The sequence below is a fragment of the Lagenorhynchus albirostris genome, chromosome 3, assembly GCF_949774975.1.
Source record: "Lagenorhynchus albirostris chromosome 3, mLagAlb1.1, whole genome shotgun sequence".
Classification (NCBI taxonomy): Eukaryota; Metazoa; Chordata; class Mammalia; order Artiodactyla; family Delphinidae; genus Lagenorhynchus; species Lagenorhynchus albirostris.
Window position 1 is genome coordinate 75,439,670 of NC_083097.1, and position 19,536 is coordinate 75,459,205.

Genomic DNA, 19,536 nt, shown 5'->3' on the forward strand with positions numbered 1-19,536 from the left:
TAGAACTCAAGGTTGACTTCTTTCTTTAGGAATTTAAAGTTGTCACTCCACATTCTTCTAGCTTTCATTATTTCCAATGAGAAGTCTGCTGTCATTGTTATACTTAATCCTCTAAATATAAGGCGTCTTTTTTCCTCTACCAGTTTTTATGAATTTCTCTTTATCATTATTTCTTAGCAATTTTATTATGCTATGTCTCTGTGTGATTTTCTTCATCTTTCCTCTGGGGTTTATTTTGTTCCTTAAATCTATAGGTTTATATTTTTCACAAATTTGGAAAATTTTCAATCATTATTTCTTCAAATATTTTTTCTGCCATCCATCTCCTCTCCTTCTGGGACTCCAAATATCTGAGGTCTCTTGATATTGTCCCAGAGCTCTGTTCATTATTTTTTCAATCTTTTCTTTTTTGTGTGTTTCATTTCTGGTAGTTTCCACTGTTATGCTTTAAGTGCACTTATCTTTATTTCTGTAGAGTCAAATCTGTTATAAATCCCATCCAGTGTATTTTTAAAACCAGATATTGTTTTTTCCATCTCTAAAAGTTCAATGGATCTTCACTGTATCTTCTATTTCCTCCTTACCATGTTCATTCATTTCTCTATCTTCTTGAATTATGGAGTATATTTATAACAGTTAATTTAATATTCTCATCTAATTCTACCCTATGTATCATTTTGAATTTGTTACTATTGATTCATTTTTATCCTGGTTACAGGTCATATCTTCCTACGTTTGTGCATGCCTGGTAATTATAACTGGATGCCAGACACTGAATTTTATGTTGGTTGCTGGAATTTACTATATGTCTTAAAATGTTCTGAGGCTTTATTCTGGTATTGTGGGACGCAGTTAAGTTACTTTTATACAGTTTGGCACTTGTGAGGATGTTTTTAAGCTTTACTGGAGTGATTCCTGAATAGCCTTTAGTTTAGAGTTAATCTGACTCCACCCAGTACTAAGACAATACTCTTTTGAGAAATAGCCAATGTCACATATTAAGCAGATCATTTTACTCTGGTGAGACATAAAGTATGCCCAGCCCAAGGAAAACTTCGGAGATTGCTCTTCATGTTCTTTTCCAGTGACTTATTCCACCCTGTTTTTAGATTGCTTTAAAGCATGCATTTTAGTATATAGTAGATTACTCGCGTGTGTGCACTGATCAGTACTCAGCCAAATACTTAAGGTAAACCCACTATACGTCTCTAGAGAATTTTTTCTTTTTGCTTCTGTGCAGCTCTCTCCTTCCAACATACTGCCCCACAAATTTGAGCAAATCCTACCTAGTATGGCCTCCCTAAACTCTGATTTATCAACTCAGTGACACCTCCAGGCTATGTTTGGGTTTCTCCTCCCTGTGCTGTAGCCTGGAGCCTCTCCACAGGCAGTAAGCTGTTGTGCAATGTCTGAAAGTTATTACTTCATGTATTTTCTCTGACTTTTTATTTATTTAAGGCAGAGGAAAAATTCATTCCCTGTTACTCCATATTTTGGCTGGGCATGGAAGTCCTATACACTTTTAGGAATATAAACGTTCATTCATTTACCAATCTTCTGTCACAAAACCAAGGACTTTTCTTTGAGTATTATCATACTGCCTCGAATTCTGTAACATTTCTCTTTCTTACAGATGTCATACCCATTATGCATCATCTATGATTTCTCCTTTACTTTCTTTAAAGGCATTGAGAACATTTAAAACATGTAAGAAATACTTGCAAGGCAATGAGTGAAAATTTATTTAGATTTTATAACTCCTTACACATACACACACACATAATCTCTTACAGTTATTGCATTCATATCTAATTTGACAGACGTTTCTTTTAGTACTTGCCTTTATCCAATATTTCCAAATACTCAATTTTTTCTTCATTAAAAAAAAACAAATAGGGACTTAAACTTAAAAGCGTTTGCAAAGGAAACCATAAACAAGACAAAAAGACAACCCTAAGAATGGGAGAAAATATTTGCAAATGAAACAACAAAGGATTAATCTCCAAAATATACAAACAGCTCATGGAGCTCAATATCAAAAAAACAAACAATCCAATTAAAAAATGGGTTGAAGACCTAAATAGACATTTCACCAAAGAAGACATACAGATGGCCAAGAGGCACATGAAAAGATGCTCAACCTCACTAATTATGAGAGAAGTGCAAACCAAAACTACAACGAGGTATCACCCCATGCCAGTCAGAATGGCCATTATTAAAAAATCTACAAACAATAGCTGGAGAAGGTGTGGTGAAAAGGGAAACCTCCTGCACTGTTGGTGGGAATGTAAATTGATACAACCACTATGGAAAACAGTACAGAGGTTCCTTATGACACTACAAATAGAACTACCATATGACCCAGCAATCCCACTAATGGGCATATACCCAGAGGAAACCATAATTCAAAAAGACACATGCACCCTAATGTTCATTGCAGCACTATTTATAATAGCCAGGTCATGGAAGCAACCTAAATGCCCATCAACAGATGAATAGATATAGAAGATGTGACACATATATTCAACGGAATATTACTCAGCCATAAAAAGAAATGAAACTGAGTTATTTGTAGTGAGGTGGATAGACCTAGAGTCTGTCATACAGAGTGAAGTAAGTCAGAAAGAGAAAAACAAATACCGTATGCTAATGCATATATATGGAATCTAAAAAAAAAAAATGCTACCAATGAACCTAGTTGGAGGGCAGGAATGAAGATGTAGACATAGAGAATGGACTTGAGGACATGGGGTGGGAGGGGAAAGCCGGGGCAAAGTGAGAGTAGCATGGACATATATACACTACCGAGTGTAAAATAGTTAGCTAGTGGGAAGCAGCAGCATAGCACAGGGGGATCAGCTCAGTGCTTTGCGACGACTTAGAGGGGTGGGATAGGGAGGGTGCGAGGGAAGATCAAGAGGGAGGGGATATAGGGACATATGTATGCATATGCTGATTCACTTTGGTGTACAACAGTAACTAACACAGTATTGTGAAGCGATTATACTCCAGTAAAGATCTATTAAAAAAAAAAAGAATATATTGTACAGCACAGAGAAATACAGGCATTATTTTGTAATAACTTCAGATGGAGTGTAATTGAGTACAATCTATAAAAGCATTGAATCACTATGTTGTACACCTGAAACTAATATAATATTGTAAATAAACTCTACTTCAATTTAAAAAAAATAAAATTAAAGGTAAAAAAAAAAAACCCAAACCAAATATTTTTCTTTCCTTTCCGTTTTCATTGGTTTACACAATTATAATGAAAATCAGAACTGGAATAAACAAGTTCAGGAATAAACTCAGCTGGAGGGAAACAGACCACTAGAGAATGCCCTAGGCTAGCCATAATGTTCAGTGTGAATCAGACTTTCAGTAAATTAGCAAGAAACCAGTTAGAAGTTTCTTAATAGAGCTTCTACTATATAATCAAGTTGTATCAAGTAATTTAATACCTAAGAATTACAGGCTTTTATTAAATGTTTTAGGAAATAATACGTTGATCAAAGGGAGAAAGTCTCGTATAAAATGGCAACTACCTAGACGAGTGTAGAACACAAAAAGGTTGTGTCAAGGAACCCCGCCACCCTTCCCAATAAAGGTGATCACGTGAAACTTAAAAATATGGGTCTGACAGGGCTTCTGAAGAAGACAGAGCCCAGTTTGTGTGAAAGGAAGAGGGACAGACCAGGTGAAAGAGACGGCACACACAACGTCTCAGACAACAGTAAGCAATGTTCACCGTATGGTAAACAGCCTAACATAGCAGAGAGTGCAGAGTGCAGGGATTTGTACTAATACATCATTTATTTCTGAGTAAGAAAATGTAGTATATTATCTATATAACTTTAAAATGAAAAAATCAGCTGGTTTTCTTGGAGAGCTCTTTAAAAATCAGTATCTTAAATTAGATGGTAAATATTACAATCCCTAACCTACTCTTTATCAAACTACAGAACTAACTTACTAAAAGCTACTTTGGTGAGGAAAAAAAGTGATGACCTTCCTAAATGCTCAACTTACTTCCTAGAAAAAATTTATCATGTTTAAAACACTAATTTAGAGCATTATAAAAAAAATGGTTTGGTCTAAATACTTTTATAAAAAAACAAAATCTAGCTACACTATAATAAAAATTGTATATTATGTTACCATAATACTTGGCCAAAGATACAAAAAAATTTCCCATGAATATACTGTTGAATCAAAGTTTCCAATATATGGTACTGGCAGGCAGTGTGATTGAGAACTATGAACATGGGATCTAATAATAATGCACTAAATGTTCTTAAGTAAGTCATTTACCTTGCTCTTGCTCTCTTTAGTCATATCTGAAATCTGTAGAGGGAACTTTAAAGCCATACATATAGGATAAGCTCTGAATATTAAGCAAAAGAAGTATGATCAGTTCTTCAGAATATCACAAGAGAAAGCAGTACATCCCTAAGGCTACAGCTAATTATATCTTGAATATGGTACCTTCAAAATTCACTGCTTTGAGTGCTTCTAAAGGCTGTTCCATTGTCCGTCAGTTCTCCCAGTACACAAGCAGAGAACTTTTTTCTGAATCTTCAGCTTAAACGTTTTCCTTAGCTTTAGGCAACTGCTGCTTTCCTACAATCTTCAGGGAATAAAATAATTCCCTCCCTTCATTTATAGTGTTACCTTGAAGGGATCTATAACTATGATCAAGTTCTCTACAATCTTCTCTTTTCCAGTCTATCTAAGACTGATAGATTTTTCTACCAAATACATACTTTTTAAAAGTGAATTTGTTACTACTTTAATGCCAAGTCTTCCCATTTTACCTAAGTATATAAATATCTGAAGTCAAAACAGGAAAAATACTTAAGTCCCATAACAATACTGAACAATACAGAAATATCATATTGTCATTTTATTCTATAGTCAATCAAAAAATATTATTGAGTGCTGGTCCTGAGCCAGACTCTGTGCTGGGCACCAGGAATAATGTAGTAAACCAAATGAACAGAGCCTCTGACTTCATTTAGCTTACAGTTTAGACAGAAAGACATATCTAAGAGAGACAGACATTAAACTCAAGGAAAAAACAAAGTATAATGAGTAATGACAGTAATATCATGATGTCTGAGAATCTAACCTAATTCTAGGTTAGCGAAAGACTCACTAAAGAAGTGATACTTAAGTTATTATCTGAAGAATGAGTAGCAGTTAGATCAGGAAGGAAGGAATGTTTCATGCAAAAAATAGAGGTCTTATTAAAGGTGTAAGAAAAATAAATTCAAGTAACCCAAGAAGCTCTTAATGGCTTGAGTATAGAGTATGACAAAGGAAAATGAAGCTACACATATCAGCTTGAGGCTTGTAGGCCATATGAAGTAGTTTGACCTTTATCCTAAAGTCACTGAGAAATAAAAGATAATAAAGTTTATAACTTTGGAATAACATTTTGGCTTCAGAATGGAGCTGTCAAGGATTACACTTAGCCAGGGAGATGAGTCAGAAGAACTCCAATCAGAGCACCCTCACTGACCTGTTTGACTGAATCTACAGAAATCATCATTCCTTCTCCTAGATATATATTGTTCACATGGCTTTAAGGACATCACAGTCTCACTGTTTTACTCTTGCCTCAATGGCCTGCTCTTCTTGGTCTCTGCTGTTGACTCCCCTTCTCCTCAATTTCTTAATGCTGAAGTGCTCCTGGGCATAGTGCTTAGACTCAACTCATCCTGACCCACAACTTTTAGTTTTTCAAAAACACTGTCAACAGCTAAATACTATTTATTTTGTTTATTATCTGTCTTCCCCTTCTCCACAAAAAATGTGATCTCCATTCAATGTTTATCTGTTTTGTTAACTGTGTGATATCCTCAGTACCCAGAACATTGCTTGGCTCAGAGTAGGCAGTCAAAAAAAAAAAAGTTTTAAATTAATGACTAAATGAATGAATGAATAAACAAACAAGGAAAAGAACCCTGAGACTAACGTGGACTCACCATGGATGGAGAGGATTAGGGAACCAGTGAGTAGGAAACTAGAAAGAGTGGTGAGCTGTACAAATTGAAGGAGAGGAAAAACTCAAGCTTAACTCCTAGGTAGCTAGCCTGAATGACTAGATAGATTACTGATACACAGGAAAACGCTTCCTGGGGAATGGAAAGCTGATCAATCAGTTCAGTTTTACACAAGCAGAGTGTGAGGTGCCTAATGAAATGCCAAGTGAAGGTGTCCAGTCCAGAGCACAGGGAGATAGGGATATAGATTAGGGTTTAGAGTCAAATAACTCAGAGATGGCATCAGAGGCTATGGGAGCATAATCATTCACCAAGGGAAAATGAATAGAGAGAAACAGAAGACCTAGAACTGAGTCCTGACACACCTCACGTTAACAGATTGACAAAAGTACTAGAAGGTGCAAAGGAGATGAAGAACAAGTGTTCACAGAGGTTAAGAAGAAAACCAGAGAATATCATTACATGAGGGCATAGTTAAGACAATATTTTGAAAAGAAAGAAGTCACAATGTCAAACATTGCTAAGTGAACGAACAAAACAAGAACTAAAAATCATTAAGATGGGAGAGACTTATGTATGTTTAAATGCTGGCTAGAAAAAAGCAGTAGAGAAAGTGAGATAAAAAAATAGAAGGTCATAGCATAAGAAACTGCACATGTGAAAACAGAATAAAAAAGAAGCTAGGCCAATTTATTTTTTGTTATTTCTCACAGAATTACTAACATACACATTACATATTATTTTAAAACCTATGATGTCAATTATGATTGTTTGGGTAACCATAGCAATAAAACAGTATCAAAACATATTAATAATCATGAAGTTTTTACAAGCATATGTACTCCTTATTCCCACTTTAGTGACTACCATACACAGCCTTTACCATCACAGATGAAACAACTTACAAGGTGTAAAGGGTCAGAGTGAACAAAAGATAGACAGTGGCTTACAGTCACATTTAATATAGGTAACTGCCTACTTATAAGAGAGGTTAGGTTCTGAAGAGCTATGTATAGATGACATTTTGTAGATAAAACTGGTCCAGAGATAACATTTAATAATAAAGGCAAAATCACAGCCTAATTTAAAAAAGCAAAAAATAATGCATTTGGGTAATATACAGTGAGTTCTTTTATTTTAAAATTTACCATAAAACATATGCAAATTGAGCCTACTTGTACTCTAATAAAACACTTAACTTTAACACCCTATCTTAAATCTTTGAGCGTGGAGGAGTAGACACCCACTTTAGCAGGTTGAGGCCTCGTGTCTCCAGTCTGTTGCTCTATGCAACGCACATATGGATTCCTGACAGGAGGCAATGACTTGATTCTTGACAAATGCTTGCTGAAAAGTAACAGTTACCTGTCATGCCAGGCTACAACTGCTAACCGAGAACACCATCACAGCTCTGGCTGAGTCTCTTTCGGAAATCCTGCCTAAGAACTAATTGTCCACTTTAGTTGAAAACTGTTCTCTCGTTAAGTGTGTAAATGTTGATGGAAAAAAAGTCTTCCACTGGTTGAGTCCGCATCTTCATTTAAAAAACTGTGCTTATGTGCACTCGTGCGTGTTTATTCCCGGTGACCCTGTAGGCTCTGGCTCAGTACAAACCATCCAATCAATGATTTTTAACCACCTCACACCACTGTCTTACTCTCACTTGTTATTAGACACATAACTAATCCCCGTCTGGCCTTAGTTATTAAATGTTCTAGCTTTTTACATTGGAGTTAGCGTTTTATTTATCTTATTTGTTTTTCTACCCAGCTAACCAAGTTCATCAGGAAAAATTATATATTTCTCTATTATCCTCTCATTCTACAAGTCAAACACAAGGCAGTAGTTTTTCAATATTATTTAAAGGAAGATTTTTTTTTTTTTTGATCTTGCAAATGCCTTTTTCTTGATATCAGAAAAGAGTCAACCACCATTTACCTTCATGCGGGAAGGATCCCATATTTGTTGTTTTGCCACAAGAGTATCTGAATTCACCAGTTTACTCTCATTATTTGATTAATAATTTGGTAGGTAAATTCAACAAAGATCCGAGGGTCTACTCATATGTTAAAGTTTTGATAAATAACTTAGACAGGAGCCACTGGTGATATTCCACAGGCAACTAGCAATAAACAGCTGCCATTGCCTACCTCAGAAACCAAACAAGAAGCACAACACTCAGTTGTGTTGCTGTGATTATAGAGGGGACATATTCTATAACTGGGCATATTGCTAGCTCCTACCCATAAAGCTATGTGAAAGAAGGCCATATTTAAGTGAAGGCCTGAGCAATAGCAGGCTATGTCTGAATTACAAAAGGCCATAGTAGCCCAGTCAATATATGTGGGTTCTTATGATCTACACTTATACATAATTTTGGAAGTTTTTGTAACTTGAATTCACTCATCCGGACTGGAACTTATGGCAAAAGTCTGTGAGTGCTGCCCAGCAGTGACTGCTGGGTTTTAGACAAGAAAATGTCCAGATGCAGCAACGCAGTACATGCTGTTTGAAAGACAATGGCTTATTACCGGTCATTAACTGAAACTGCCTCCATAACTGAAGGAAATAATCTTGAGATCTGAGCTACCCATAATGTTTTGTGTAATGTTAGAGTAACGTTCTAATAAGGTAGGCAGTGAAAAGAAAATTTCCATAATGAAATGGAAATGGTTGATACAGGAATATCTATCAGAGGAAAACAAGAAGATATATATTTATGAGCAGGTAGCCTCTTTTCCCTTAGGACCAACTTTGGAGGTACCTGGATGACTACTGGATCCTAGTGCCACACGGGGAGTATCCTATTAGCAGCCCCTAGTTGACAAACAAAAAGCTGCTTGGTTTACAGATGTCAGTTCCAAGGTGACAGACAGCATCCTGTTTGGAAAGCTTCCACACTGTGACCAACTGATGGAAGAAACTCTGATTAAAGAAGATTAGAATAAATCATCTCAGTGGGCAGAACTACACGTTGTTATCCTTTCAGTGACAGGAGAACTAGACAACCCCATGGGCCCTGCAGTTTGTGTAACTCATGGGTGCCAGTGAATGGCTTGGTCACACGGTCAGACAGATGGGCTACGGAAAAGTGAACTAGGAAAGTAATTCAGAAATGCAGACTGGAGCCTATGGCAGATGCCCATGAGTAAGGGGCATGACCCTATGGGAATTTAAGGGACTCTTTATTTAAAGGAGGACGTGTGGATTCCCATCAAAATAATCACAAGGTGACTCTAACCAACGGGTGGATACTTAGTATGCTCACTCGACTCAACATTGCCACTTTGGCTTATGAAATATATGGACACAGCAGAGCTGTAGCCGTGCAACAGCGGCTGACAGTCAGCTTACTCCTCTTGTATGTTCTGAGATACAAAATGCCAACAAGGACTGTACCATCCACCAATGATAAGACAGACTGCAAACAGCTATGAGGCAGATTTCCTACAGTGAAGGCTCCACACACAGTTGGCAAGTGAACTATACTGGACCACTGCCCATAGCCCCGGGAGACTATAATGGGCATGAGCGGTATAGACACTCTGGACTGAGCTTTGCATACTTGGAGGTAGATGTAAACACTCAAAACACAATAAAAGGACTGGAGCAAAAAACACAGAACCGATTTGGAAAGGTTTCAGGTCAAAAACTGCATTTTATGGCACACAGTGTCTAACCACAGGTGAAGAAACAACACCTCAAATGCACATATCATGTTGCTTATCATGCTTAGCATAGAGGTTTACAGAAAGCTGGAGCAGGCAACTGAACATCTGTTATCAAAAATGGGTAGAAATAAAGTCAAGAAGGGCTAGCTTACAGACCTTCACAAGTGTATGCTCACACTCAGCAAGAAGGGGACCAAAGGAGGGTCCCCACGAAATCGAATTCTCTGCTTTTGCAAGGGATCTGAGGAAGATGGGGTTGGGGAGGATGCTGGTATGACAATACAATTCTTCTATTGTGTCTTACAACAGTAAATGCCCAATGGGGTGAAGCTATATGTTTGCCAAGACTGCCTCTGTTTTGGAACCTGACAAGGTCTAACCTGAGTAGCATCAAACTGGAGACATTTTGGTCCTTCACTACGATGCTGAAAAGGACCAACTGCTGATGAATGAATGGAACTCTAGTAGTATACCAGTATCTTTTGATTCTTATTTATCAGGTTACATCTACTACAAAAGATAGATTTGGGGAGGAATTTCCAGGAATTGTTCCCTGCTGGGCCATCAAATCATGCAATATACAACTCCTAGCAGGCTGGTCACTGTGAAACTGTAAACCTTAATGACTGAAAGCTTAGAAAAGTTCCTGGCTATAATGGAAAAAACATAGCTGCCTAATGCCTATCATGCCATAGTACAAATACATATCACCCTTGTTTCTGTGCATGGAAAGCAGTTAATCAGGACAGAAAGAAATTGTGGGGTTCTAGTGGGAAAAAAACAGTAGGCATCACATTGTGGGCTTGAATCCCTGCAGAGAATGACTCCACCCTGAGCCTGAGGAAGGCTATGTGAGGTCTTATGGCATACTCAGACTAAATTACATCTAGATACGATCACTATCTGTGATGGTTAATTTTATGGGGCACCTTGGCTGGCTATGGTGCTCAGATACATGGTCAAATGCTATTCTGGCTGTTTCTGTGAGGGTGTTTTTGAATGAGATTTACATGTAAATCAGTGTACTTTAAGTAAAGCAGATTGACCTCCCTAATGAGGGTAGGCCTCATCCAATCAGTTGAAGGGCTTAAAAGAATAAAAGTTGATCTCCCCAGAGCAAGAGGGAATTCTGCCTGCAGACTGTTTTTGAAATCAAACTGCAACATCAACTCTTGCCTGGTTCTCTAGCCTGCCGGCCTCCCCATCAGATTTTGGACTCACCCAGCCTCCATAATTACATAAGCAAACTGCTTAAAATAAATGTATTTTTCTCTATATGTACAACCTATTGGTTTTGTTCCTCTGGAGAACCGTGACTAATACACTATCTATTTAGCCTTAGGTAAGCCCCCAACACATCTAGTAAAAGGAGAAAGATACATTACACACTAAGAGAAATAATATATTATACGTGTTATAACAGAATTATTTTAAAAGCAAATTTGAGACACAAAGAAGAGAGAGGTCCATTCTATCCTATGTGGATCAGAGAAAGTTTTCTTAGAGGTTGATCTAAGCTTGAAAGATGAATAAATATTCTGCAAGCAGATGGGAGGGAGGGTGGTAAAGCTGCATCCTTGGCACCAAATGCTCCCTGCATGAGTAGAGGCCCAGAGATATAAAACAGCATGGCATATTAGAAAACCACAAGTAGGTTTATATAGCTCAAGCATAGGGTGAGTGGGAACTGGGGCAAGAGAGGAGGCAAGTGATAAAGCCAGAAAAATATGCAAGGGCCAACTCATGAAAGGTCTGGTATAACAAGGCAAGCAGTTTGAAATTCATTTTGTAGGGAAGCACATAAAGGTTCTAAAAACAGGCAAACATGCTCACAGTTGCAGCTTTAAAAAATATCTCTGGTAGCAGCATTGAGAACAGGTTCAAAGATGGAGGTGGAAGGAGGCAGGCATGGATGGACCACATTGCAGGTAGTGTCTTAGTCTGATTAGGCTGCCATAACAAAGTACCACAGACTAGGTGGCATAAACAACAGAAATTTATTTCTCACAGTTCTAAAGGCTGGGAAGTACCAGATCTAGGTGCTGGCTGATTAGGTTCCTGGTGAGAGGGCTCTTTTTGGCTGGTAGACAGTTACCTTCTTGCTCTGTCCTCACACGGCCTTTCCTCAGTGTGTACATGAAGTGGGGAAGAGAGAGAGAGAGAGAGAGAGGGAAGGGGGAAGAGAGAGAGAGATCTTTTCTTATAAAGGTACCAATCGTATCAGATTAGGGCCCCACCCTTATGACCACATTTAATCTTAATTACTTTCTAACAGCCCTATCTCCAAATGCAATCACATAAGAGGTTAGAGCTTCAATATATGAATTCTGACAGGGGGACGCATTTCATCATGAAGCTGAACTGCAGTAATCTAGTTTAAGAGATGATATAGACCTAAGCTAAACCAGTAGCAATAGACATGGAAAAAGATGTGACGTAAAAAGGTATAATAACAAGACCTGGTCACATGAAGTCAAACATGAAGAGTGGAAGGACTATGTAGTTTCTGCCTTACAAAACTGGATGAATGGTAGTGCCATCCATTTAAACTAGGAAAGTAGGTTACTGGCCCAGCAGAACCTCAGGGGTTTCAAGGCTTGGAAAATGCAGATCCAGTGAAGAGTGGAAGTGAGAAGTCAGACTGAAAACAGAGGGATTACACTGACAGGTCTGAGATTTGCTTTTGCCTTAGTTACAAACTAATCAGCTAGCCTGTTAACTTTCATGGGTGCTAACAACAGACACAAAACTTCTGGGTCACAGATAAAGGACTATTAATCACAGCATAGCATCAGCATATTTGCACTGGTTCCCTGGACCCCAAGTCCCTGGGGCACAACATGATGTGACCCTAGATGGATGCTGCACACAGAGCAGTTCAGGTCAAAGCTGAGGAATACCGAGCTTGGGGAGCCCATCATTTCCTAGTAAGCTGTAAGCAAGCCTGTTCTTTGTCCCAGAGGAAGACCTAACCTCATGCTTCAATACTGCCTGTTGCAAACACAACTCTTGAGAAATGGCCCAGGTAAAAAGCAGACAAACTCCTGTATTCTTGGCATATCTAATAAGACATATAGGAGTATGAGAGACTCATAGAAACTGTCATAATACTCACCCACCTAGTTCATTCCCTCTGTGATGCCAAATGCATTTATGCCCCAGGCAAAATACTAAGTAAGGTATTTCTAAAGAAATGGAACAAACTCTTTGGAGACAACTCAAGTGCTAGAATGGATGTTGTTATCCCAGAAAGAAGTACTCCAAATTCTAGATATTTGAAGGGTCCCAAATAAAATGGTACAGTCCAACAACACTGAAGTATATATAGCCTGACAGGGAAAAAGCCACACTCACAAACACAAAGCTCCTTCAAGTTTCCTATAACCAGCTTCTTCTTTCCCAATACTCAACTTGTGAAACTTTTCAAACACACAGAAATGTTGAAAAATAGTACAATAAACACTTTTACATCTCCCACCTTGACTGAACAATTCTTAACAGCATTTTGCCATATATGCTTTCTGTTTATTTCTGTGGTTTTTTCCTCTTTCTCAAGAAGTGTTTAAAAATAGCTTGCAGGCATCATGACCTTCTCCCTAAATATTTCACAAGCATCACCTAAGAATAAGGACATTTTCCTACATAACTGTAATACGTAATATTATCACACCTAAAGAAACGAACAATTCTTCCTCAGTTGCCCCTAAAGAGTGTAGAGGTTTTTTTGTTTGCTTTAGTTTTTTTAAACAAAAATCCCATCAATGTTCATACACTGAAACTGGTTGCTATCTCCTTGTTTATCTTCATCTACAATAGTTTCTTTACCTCTGACACATAAATCTTTTCAGTATTTTTAATGGCATTGTGTTTTACATGTCCCATGTTCTGGACTGTGTCCTTGTGGTGTCATTTACTTTTCCCTCTATTCCTATATTTCACAAAAATGGAAGACACATCTAAAGGTCTGATTAGCATCAGATTCAATACACATAGCAAGAATATTCACGGTTAATGCTGTGTACTTCAAACTGCATCATATCAGAAGACGCGTAACGTCAAGTTCTTCTATTAATAATGATACTGGGCTTCCCTGGTGGCGCAGTGGTTGAGAGTCCACCTGCCGATGCAGGGGACACGGGCTCGTGCCCCGGTCCGGGAAGATCCCACATGCCGCGGAGCGGCTGGGCCCGTGAGCCATGGCTGCTGAGCCTGCGCGTCCGGAGCCTGTGCTCCGCAACGGGAGAGGCCACAACAGTGAGAGGCCCGCGTACCGCAAATAAAATAAAATAGTGATACTCACTTTGTTCACTTAGGTAATGTGCTGACAGCTAGATCTCTATTTTAAGGTACATATTTTGCTCCCTTACAATTGCAAGAAATCTGTGAGGTGATACTTTGGAAATACTTTGCAAATATTCTATACAAATACACTGTGCAAATATTCCCTCACATCCTTTCACCTAATGAAATTAGTATACATTCATGATCCTCATCTGAATCAATCATTTCATTAAGGGGTTGTGTGGTAGTTTTCTAACAAATTACCACAAACTTAATAGCTTAAACACAATTTAGCATCTCACAATTTATAGATCACAAATCTGGGTTGATTCTACTGGTTTCTCTGCTCTAGGTTTCACAAGGCCAAAATCAAGGTGTCAGCCAGATGGGCTCTTATCAGGAGGTTCTGGAGAAAGGCCCATTCCGAGCTCACTCAGGTTGTTGACAAAATCCGGTTCACTGAGGCTGCAGTACTGAGATCCTTGTTTTCCTTGCTGACTGTCAGTTCAGGGATACCCTTAGCTCCTACAGGCCTCTCTCTGGTTCCTGCAAGTGGGTCCTCTATCTCAAAGCCAGCAATGGTGTGTTGAATCCTCATGCTTGGAATCTCTCTTCCTGCCTCTTCTGCAGAATTTCTGTGACTGACTCTTCTGCCTTTCTCTTCTGCTTTTAATTACTCTTGTGATTGTACTGAATTCACCCAGATAATCCAGGACAATCTCCCTATCTTAAGATCAGCTGACGAGTAACCTTAATTACATCTGCAAAGTCTCTTCACAGTAGCTCCTAGATTAGAGTTTGACTGACTAAGCAGGAAATGGGAATCTTGAGGGAACATCTTTAGAATTATGGTGATTTTCTAATTTTGTCATATTTTTTTACTTTTAGTAGCCAGTATTCTTTGGTAAAGTAGAACATTCCTTCCTCACCTGCAAATGAACAACAGTTCCTAATAAAAAGTCTAGCTACTTAATTCTCTCCTTTTGATTACCAATTTTCAGATAATTTTCATCTTATGATAGCACATTAACTACATTTTTTTAAAATGTTATGGAATCATGACCTTTTATTAAATGTTTTATAATCAATAGAATCCTAACTCTGTTTTACCCTCAAATTGTCCCAATTTTGGCCAAAGGAAATCCTTTCAAGTTGGTTTCTCTGTCCTCTTCACATACTTCCATTAGACTAAATGTTTGCTTTCCAGAAACAGATGATGTCCTAGGCTCATCTTATATTTTCCCAGTCACACAGATAGTGCTGAGCCAGAACTAGGACCCAGATCTCCTGACAGCCAGACCTTTGTTTCTGTCACAATATGAGATGTGAGAATTTCACCTTATATGAAGGTAATAGTTATACACAGATAATCACATTATATTCAAATATTTGAATATTAAAATAATAATTTATATTATTATTCTTTACTTTAAGTTGCTCCTATTTCAAGTACCTAAATATGGCCATTAGAAAAAACCCCAAAAGACACTGCTGGCCTACATTCTTCAATAAATTCCATTTTTTTTGATGCAATATTTTTCAGTAAGTTTCCACTATTTTACAAGACATACTACTAATTTAGGTCCAGGGAAAAAAATTATGCCCTTACTTTTTCTTTTTTTTGTAAGTGTGGTCCTATCCATGAATAAAAAGCCAAGCTTGTAAGACTATCCAATCACTGCTATCCTCTTACTAATAAGCACATTGACAATTTATTAATTTTTAAAGAAGTAAACAAATATCAAAGGAAATGCAAAGACCCAAATTAGGCAAGAAAATCAAATCTTTCATTAGAATTTCTGCTGGATTACAAATTCTGCATTTAATAATAATTCAGTATTGACATGAAAGAGACAGTTGAGAAAATTTGACATGCTGAGTTTTTACCATTCTATTTACTACGTAACACGATAGCCTTTCTAGTCTTTCTGTGTCTACCAGAAATGTTATTCCTTGGCCTTTTGCTCCAATGTACATACATTAAAGACTTCTATTTTGAAAATTACCCTTTCACACCACTCTCCCACTTCCTAAAACTGAAAGTATCTTTCTAAATTTAGAGAAATTAACCAAACTTATTAAAGGCTATATGTTTTTATCAAGCTATATGTAGACAGTAAAATATATATATACATATTAGCAAAAGCATTTGATTACAAAAATGTAACTATTTGAAGGTAAAGAGTACTCTTTTGTGTACTTATGGCACTGCATTCTAAAAAGAAAATGACATCTCAGTTTATTTTACTTACACAATAAGTTTAATTTACATAAAAATGATAGAGCATTTCAGGAGCAAGTCTTAAAAACAATTTCTACTGAATGATTGCTATAATAATCTCCTTAAGAGAGAAATACACATAAACTAAAACAGCAGTTGTGAAACATATATAGTGCCTCTCAGCTCAAGACAAAACTCAATATTCAGTAGGAAAACACTTAAGAAAACAGAAGGGCTTTTGGTTTAGACTATAGCCTGAAGTCAAAATTCGTTTCCTTAAAACTTAAATCTTAAGCATATCCAAAGCTGTTTATTAAGGCAGCCTCCCAGGCAATAAACTCAAATTTCTGAATTCCGTCCTATCCATCACTGAGAAGAAAGGAGATTTTTCAGTGCTTCTACATCTAGGACATTGTGGTGAGAGGCTTTTCACAGGTTCTCGCTTAATGGAACTAGAGATCTTATTGGTAATATGAAGTACTAAATATTTCCAGAATTTAAACATGATGTTTATTTGTTTTCTACGAACTGTAGACAGTTATACAAGAACTTTCAGAATTATACTGACATAAGTCTTGAGTTGACTGTGAGGGTTAAAAATTTTTTGTGACCCTCCATATGTCCAAAGAATTAGGTAGGAGATCTCAGGAGAAAGGAATCACTTACACATGGGAATATCTAATAAGACACACTACTTAGATTTTGATGAAGATGATGTTGGAAGATATAGATTGAGACTGAAAAAGATGCAGATGTCAAAAATGCAGATGTTTGGAGAACAGCACCTATCCAGTGAACAAATGTACATGGCTTATGGAAAAGAGTAAAATGTAATCCCCATTAAAAATAAACAAACAATCCCAGTCCTTCTCTAAGGCCATATAGTATGGATATTCTATAATAAAAATACTATCAGTCTGCAGCACATAATTAAGTCATGTGGAATTAGGCAAACTCTTTTTTATGGACAGCAGAAATCATTCAGGGCATTAAATACAGTTAAGTTACAAATGCTGGAGAACAACGTCAAGAACTCTCAAGAGTCTGTGATTTTACTCTGAGTTGCAAGTTAAAAAGTTAGCCCACTACAGTTTCATGGTTGTAGCCAGAAGACACTAGACTCCTGGGTAAGAGACAAAGGATTTTATTACCCAGGTTACAGCAAGCAGTATGAGCTTCATGTTTTCATCTGTTTCTCCTGCCCCTCAAATACCAAAGAGGCAATGTTGATACGCCCAGGGTAGAGACTGAGCACATAGTGACATTGTATCATGGCTGTGGAACCTCAAACTTATGAAGCCCAATCTAACGAGGGGGTTGCTAGCAAACCTGCTCATCCTTTGCCACTAGTAGGGAAAGGAAGGTGAAAGTACCTTGACACAAACAAATCTGCCCTCTGCCTTGGAGGAAGACACAATCTCTCTCTTCCAAGGCTGTTTCCTATACAGATGTCCTCAAAAAGATGGTCCAGACAAAAGCTGTCAACGTCTTTGCTCAGACACGTGCAGAAATGAAGAGATCCAAGGAAAACTGTCTCCCGGAAAACATAAACTAAATTTCATATATTCTTTATGCTACTGTTTAACCAAATAATTAATTTTGACTACTTTATTAAAGAGCCAAAAAAGAAAGAAAACTTTCAGCTCTTCCTTATAGAAGTAAAGTGGCTGTTTAGTTATTGCACTAAACAAATGTGTCCATATGCATTTTATTGAAAATACTTAATATGACGCCAATGAGTACAACTTTGAGTTTTAACAAAACATTCACTTGAATGACAAATGACATTTTCAAAGGTTCCTACCAGTGGTAGCATGTGAGGTATCTAATGTTTCACAAGGCCTAATCCTTTATCAAGTCAAAGGTTAAGTAGGTTATATCCAATTTATTAGCCAAATATCAATCTTCTTCATATACATAAGTAATTTCTTTAACTTTCAGGAATAATTGACAACTATAATTGTATATATTTAAAGTGCACAATAAGATGATTTGCTATACATTGTAGAAAAATTACCAAGATCAGGATAATGAACACATGCATCACCTCACATAGTTAACACAAGCAACTCTTTTGATTTTTGTTTTTTGTTTTAGATAAGCACTTAAAAGAACACTTATTCTTCCTCGCACAGCAGAGGATTCAAGCTCCTAAAAACATTAAAAATAGAAAATTTAGCATGAACTTGTTCCCCTTATAACGACTCACTACAAAATATTAAGGTCATCGGAAGGATATATTTATGTAAAAACATAAACTTTTAAACTGAAAATATGTTTCTAGCATTACCACAAAAAATTAAAAAATGCAAAAACTGTTTTTAATCACTTTTTTGTAGAAAGAGTGCATGTACTGCTTCAGCTTCAGAATCGTTATTCTGACTATTTAAAATTGGAAAAACACAAGGTTGAAGTTGTATACACGACCATACCTCTCCAAGAGCTTCATATCTTTTCTGGTTCCATCTGTGCAAGTCTTCCCGGTAGTTAAAAACAAATGGCTCCCCGGTTTTTATGTGCCTTAACTGCCCCTCTAGAAGACAAACAAACAATATTGCTATGATTCAGAGTACATTTATAATAATATGGAAAGTATAATAAATAATGTCTAATAAAAATTTAAAATATCTTTCTCAGAACAGTTTCATTTTTTTCATCAGATTTTTTTCTTCAAATATCCATATGATGCAAACATATACATAGTATAAAAGAATGACCCCAAGTACTCAAATGCTATGTCTCTGATCTTTGTTTCTCTAATCCAAAGCAAATTAACAATATTTGAGGGCCTACAATGTATGAGGATTTTTGCTAGCTATAGCCATGAACGTGGTCCCCATTCCTAAGCTTAGAGGCTACCTGAGGAGTAACAGCATAAACATTTAAAAGTTAAGCAACTTTTCAGAGAGTTAAACAAGAATGAAGTAAGTCAACAGTCTAAAAACTGCTACAGGCAATTCACATAGATAATAAAGTCTAAAATGAGTTTAGAAAAATGAAGGATGCCTATAGGCTAGAATAGGTTCAGAAGGTTTTAGTGAAATTTCTCAACTAGGCCTTGAAATACAAGTAAGATTTAAAATGGAAATTGGAGAGAGACAGTGAGCCAACACAGGTTTAGACTGTCAAGTCAGACTCACACAATTCAGAGATTTTACTGATAATTAATAACTTTACTAATAACTTCAAGGGTACAAGCAATCAAGAGGCACAGGCAAAGCAGGTCTGGAACAGCCTGACCATGTCTTCCCAGGGCCTATCCTCTCACTGGATAGCACTCTCTGGTTCAGAATAGGTGATGTCTCTAAGTGGGGCACATGAGTTACCTAACACATTGGTGAGCATGCTGGTTATA

General features: G+C 37.2%; 1 protein-coding gene across 6 annotated transcripts in view; it reads right to left on the minus strand.

Annotated features, from left to right (window-relative positions):
- ARB2A (ARB2 cotranscriptional regulator A) overlaps window positions 1–19,536 on the minus strand; it is a 428,163-nt gene that overhangs the window by 358,376 nt on the left and 50,251 nt on the right. For all 6 annotated transcript variants that reach the window (XM_060143277.1, XM_060143278.1, XM_060143273.1 and 3 more), the window contains one exon: window positions 18,614–18,714. In XM_060143277.1, coding sequence (XP_059999260.1) covers window positions 18,614–18,714 — 101 coding nt within the window. The remainder of the gene's footprint in view (window positions 1–18,613; window positions 18,715–19,536) is intronic.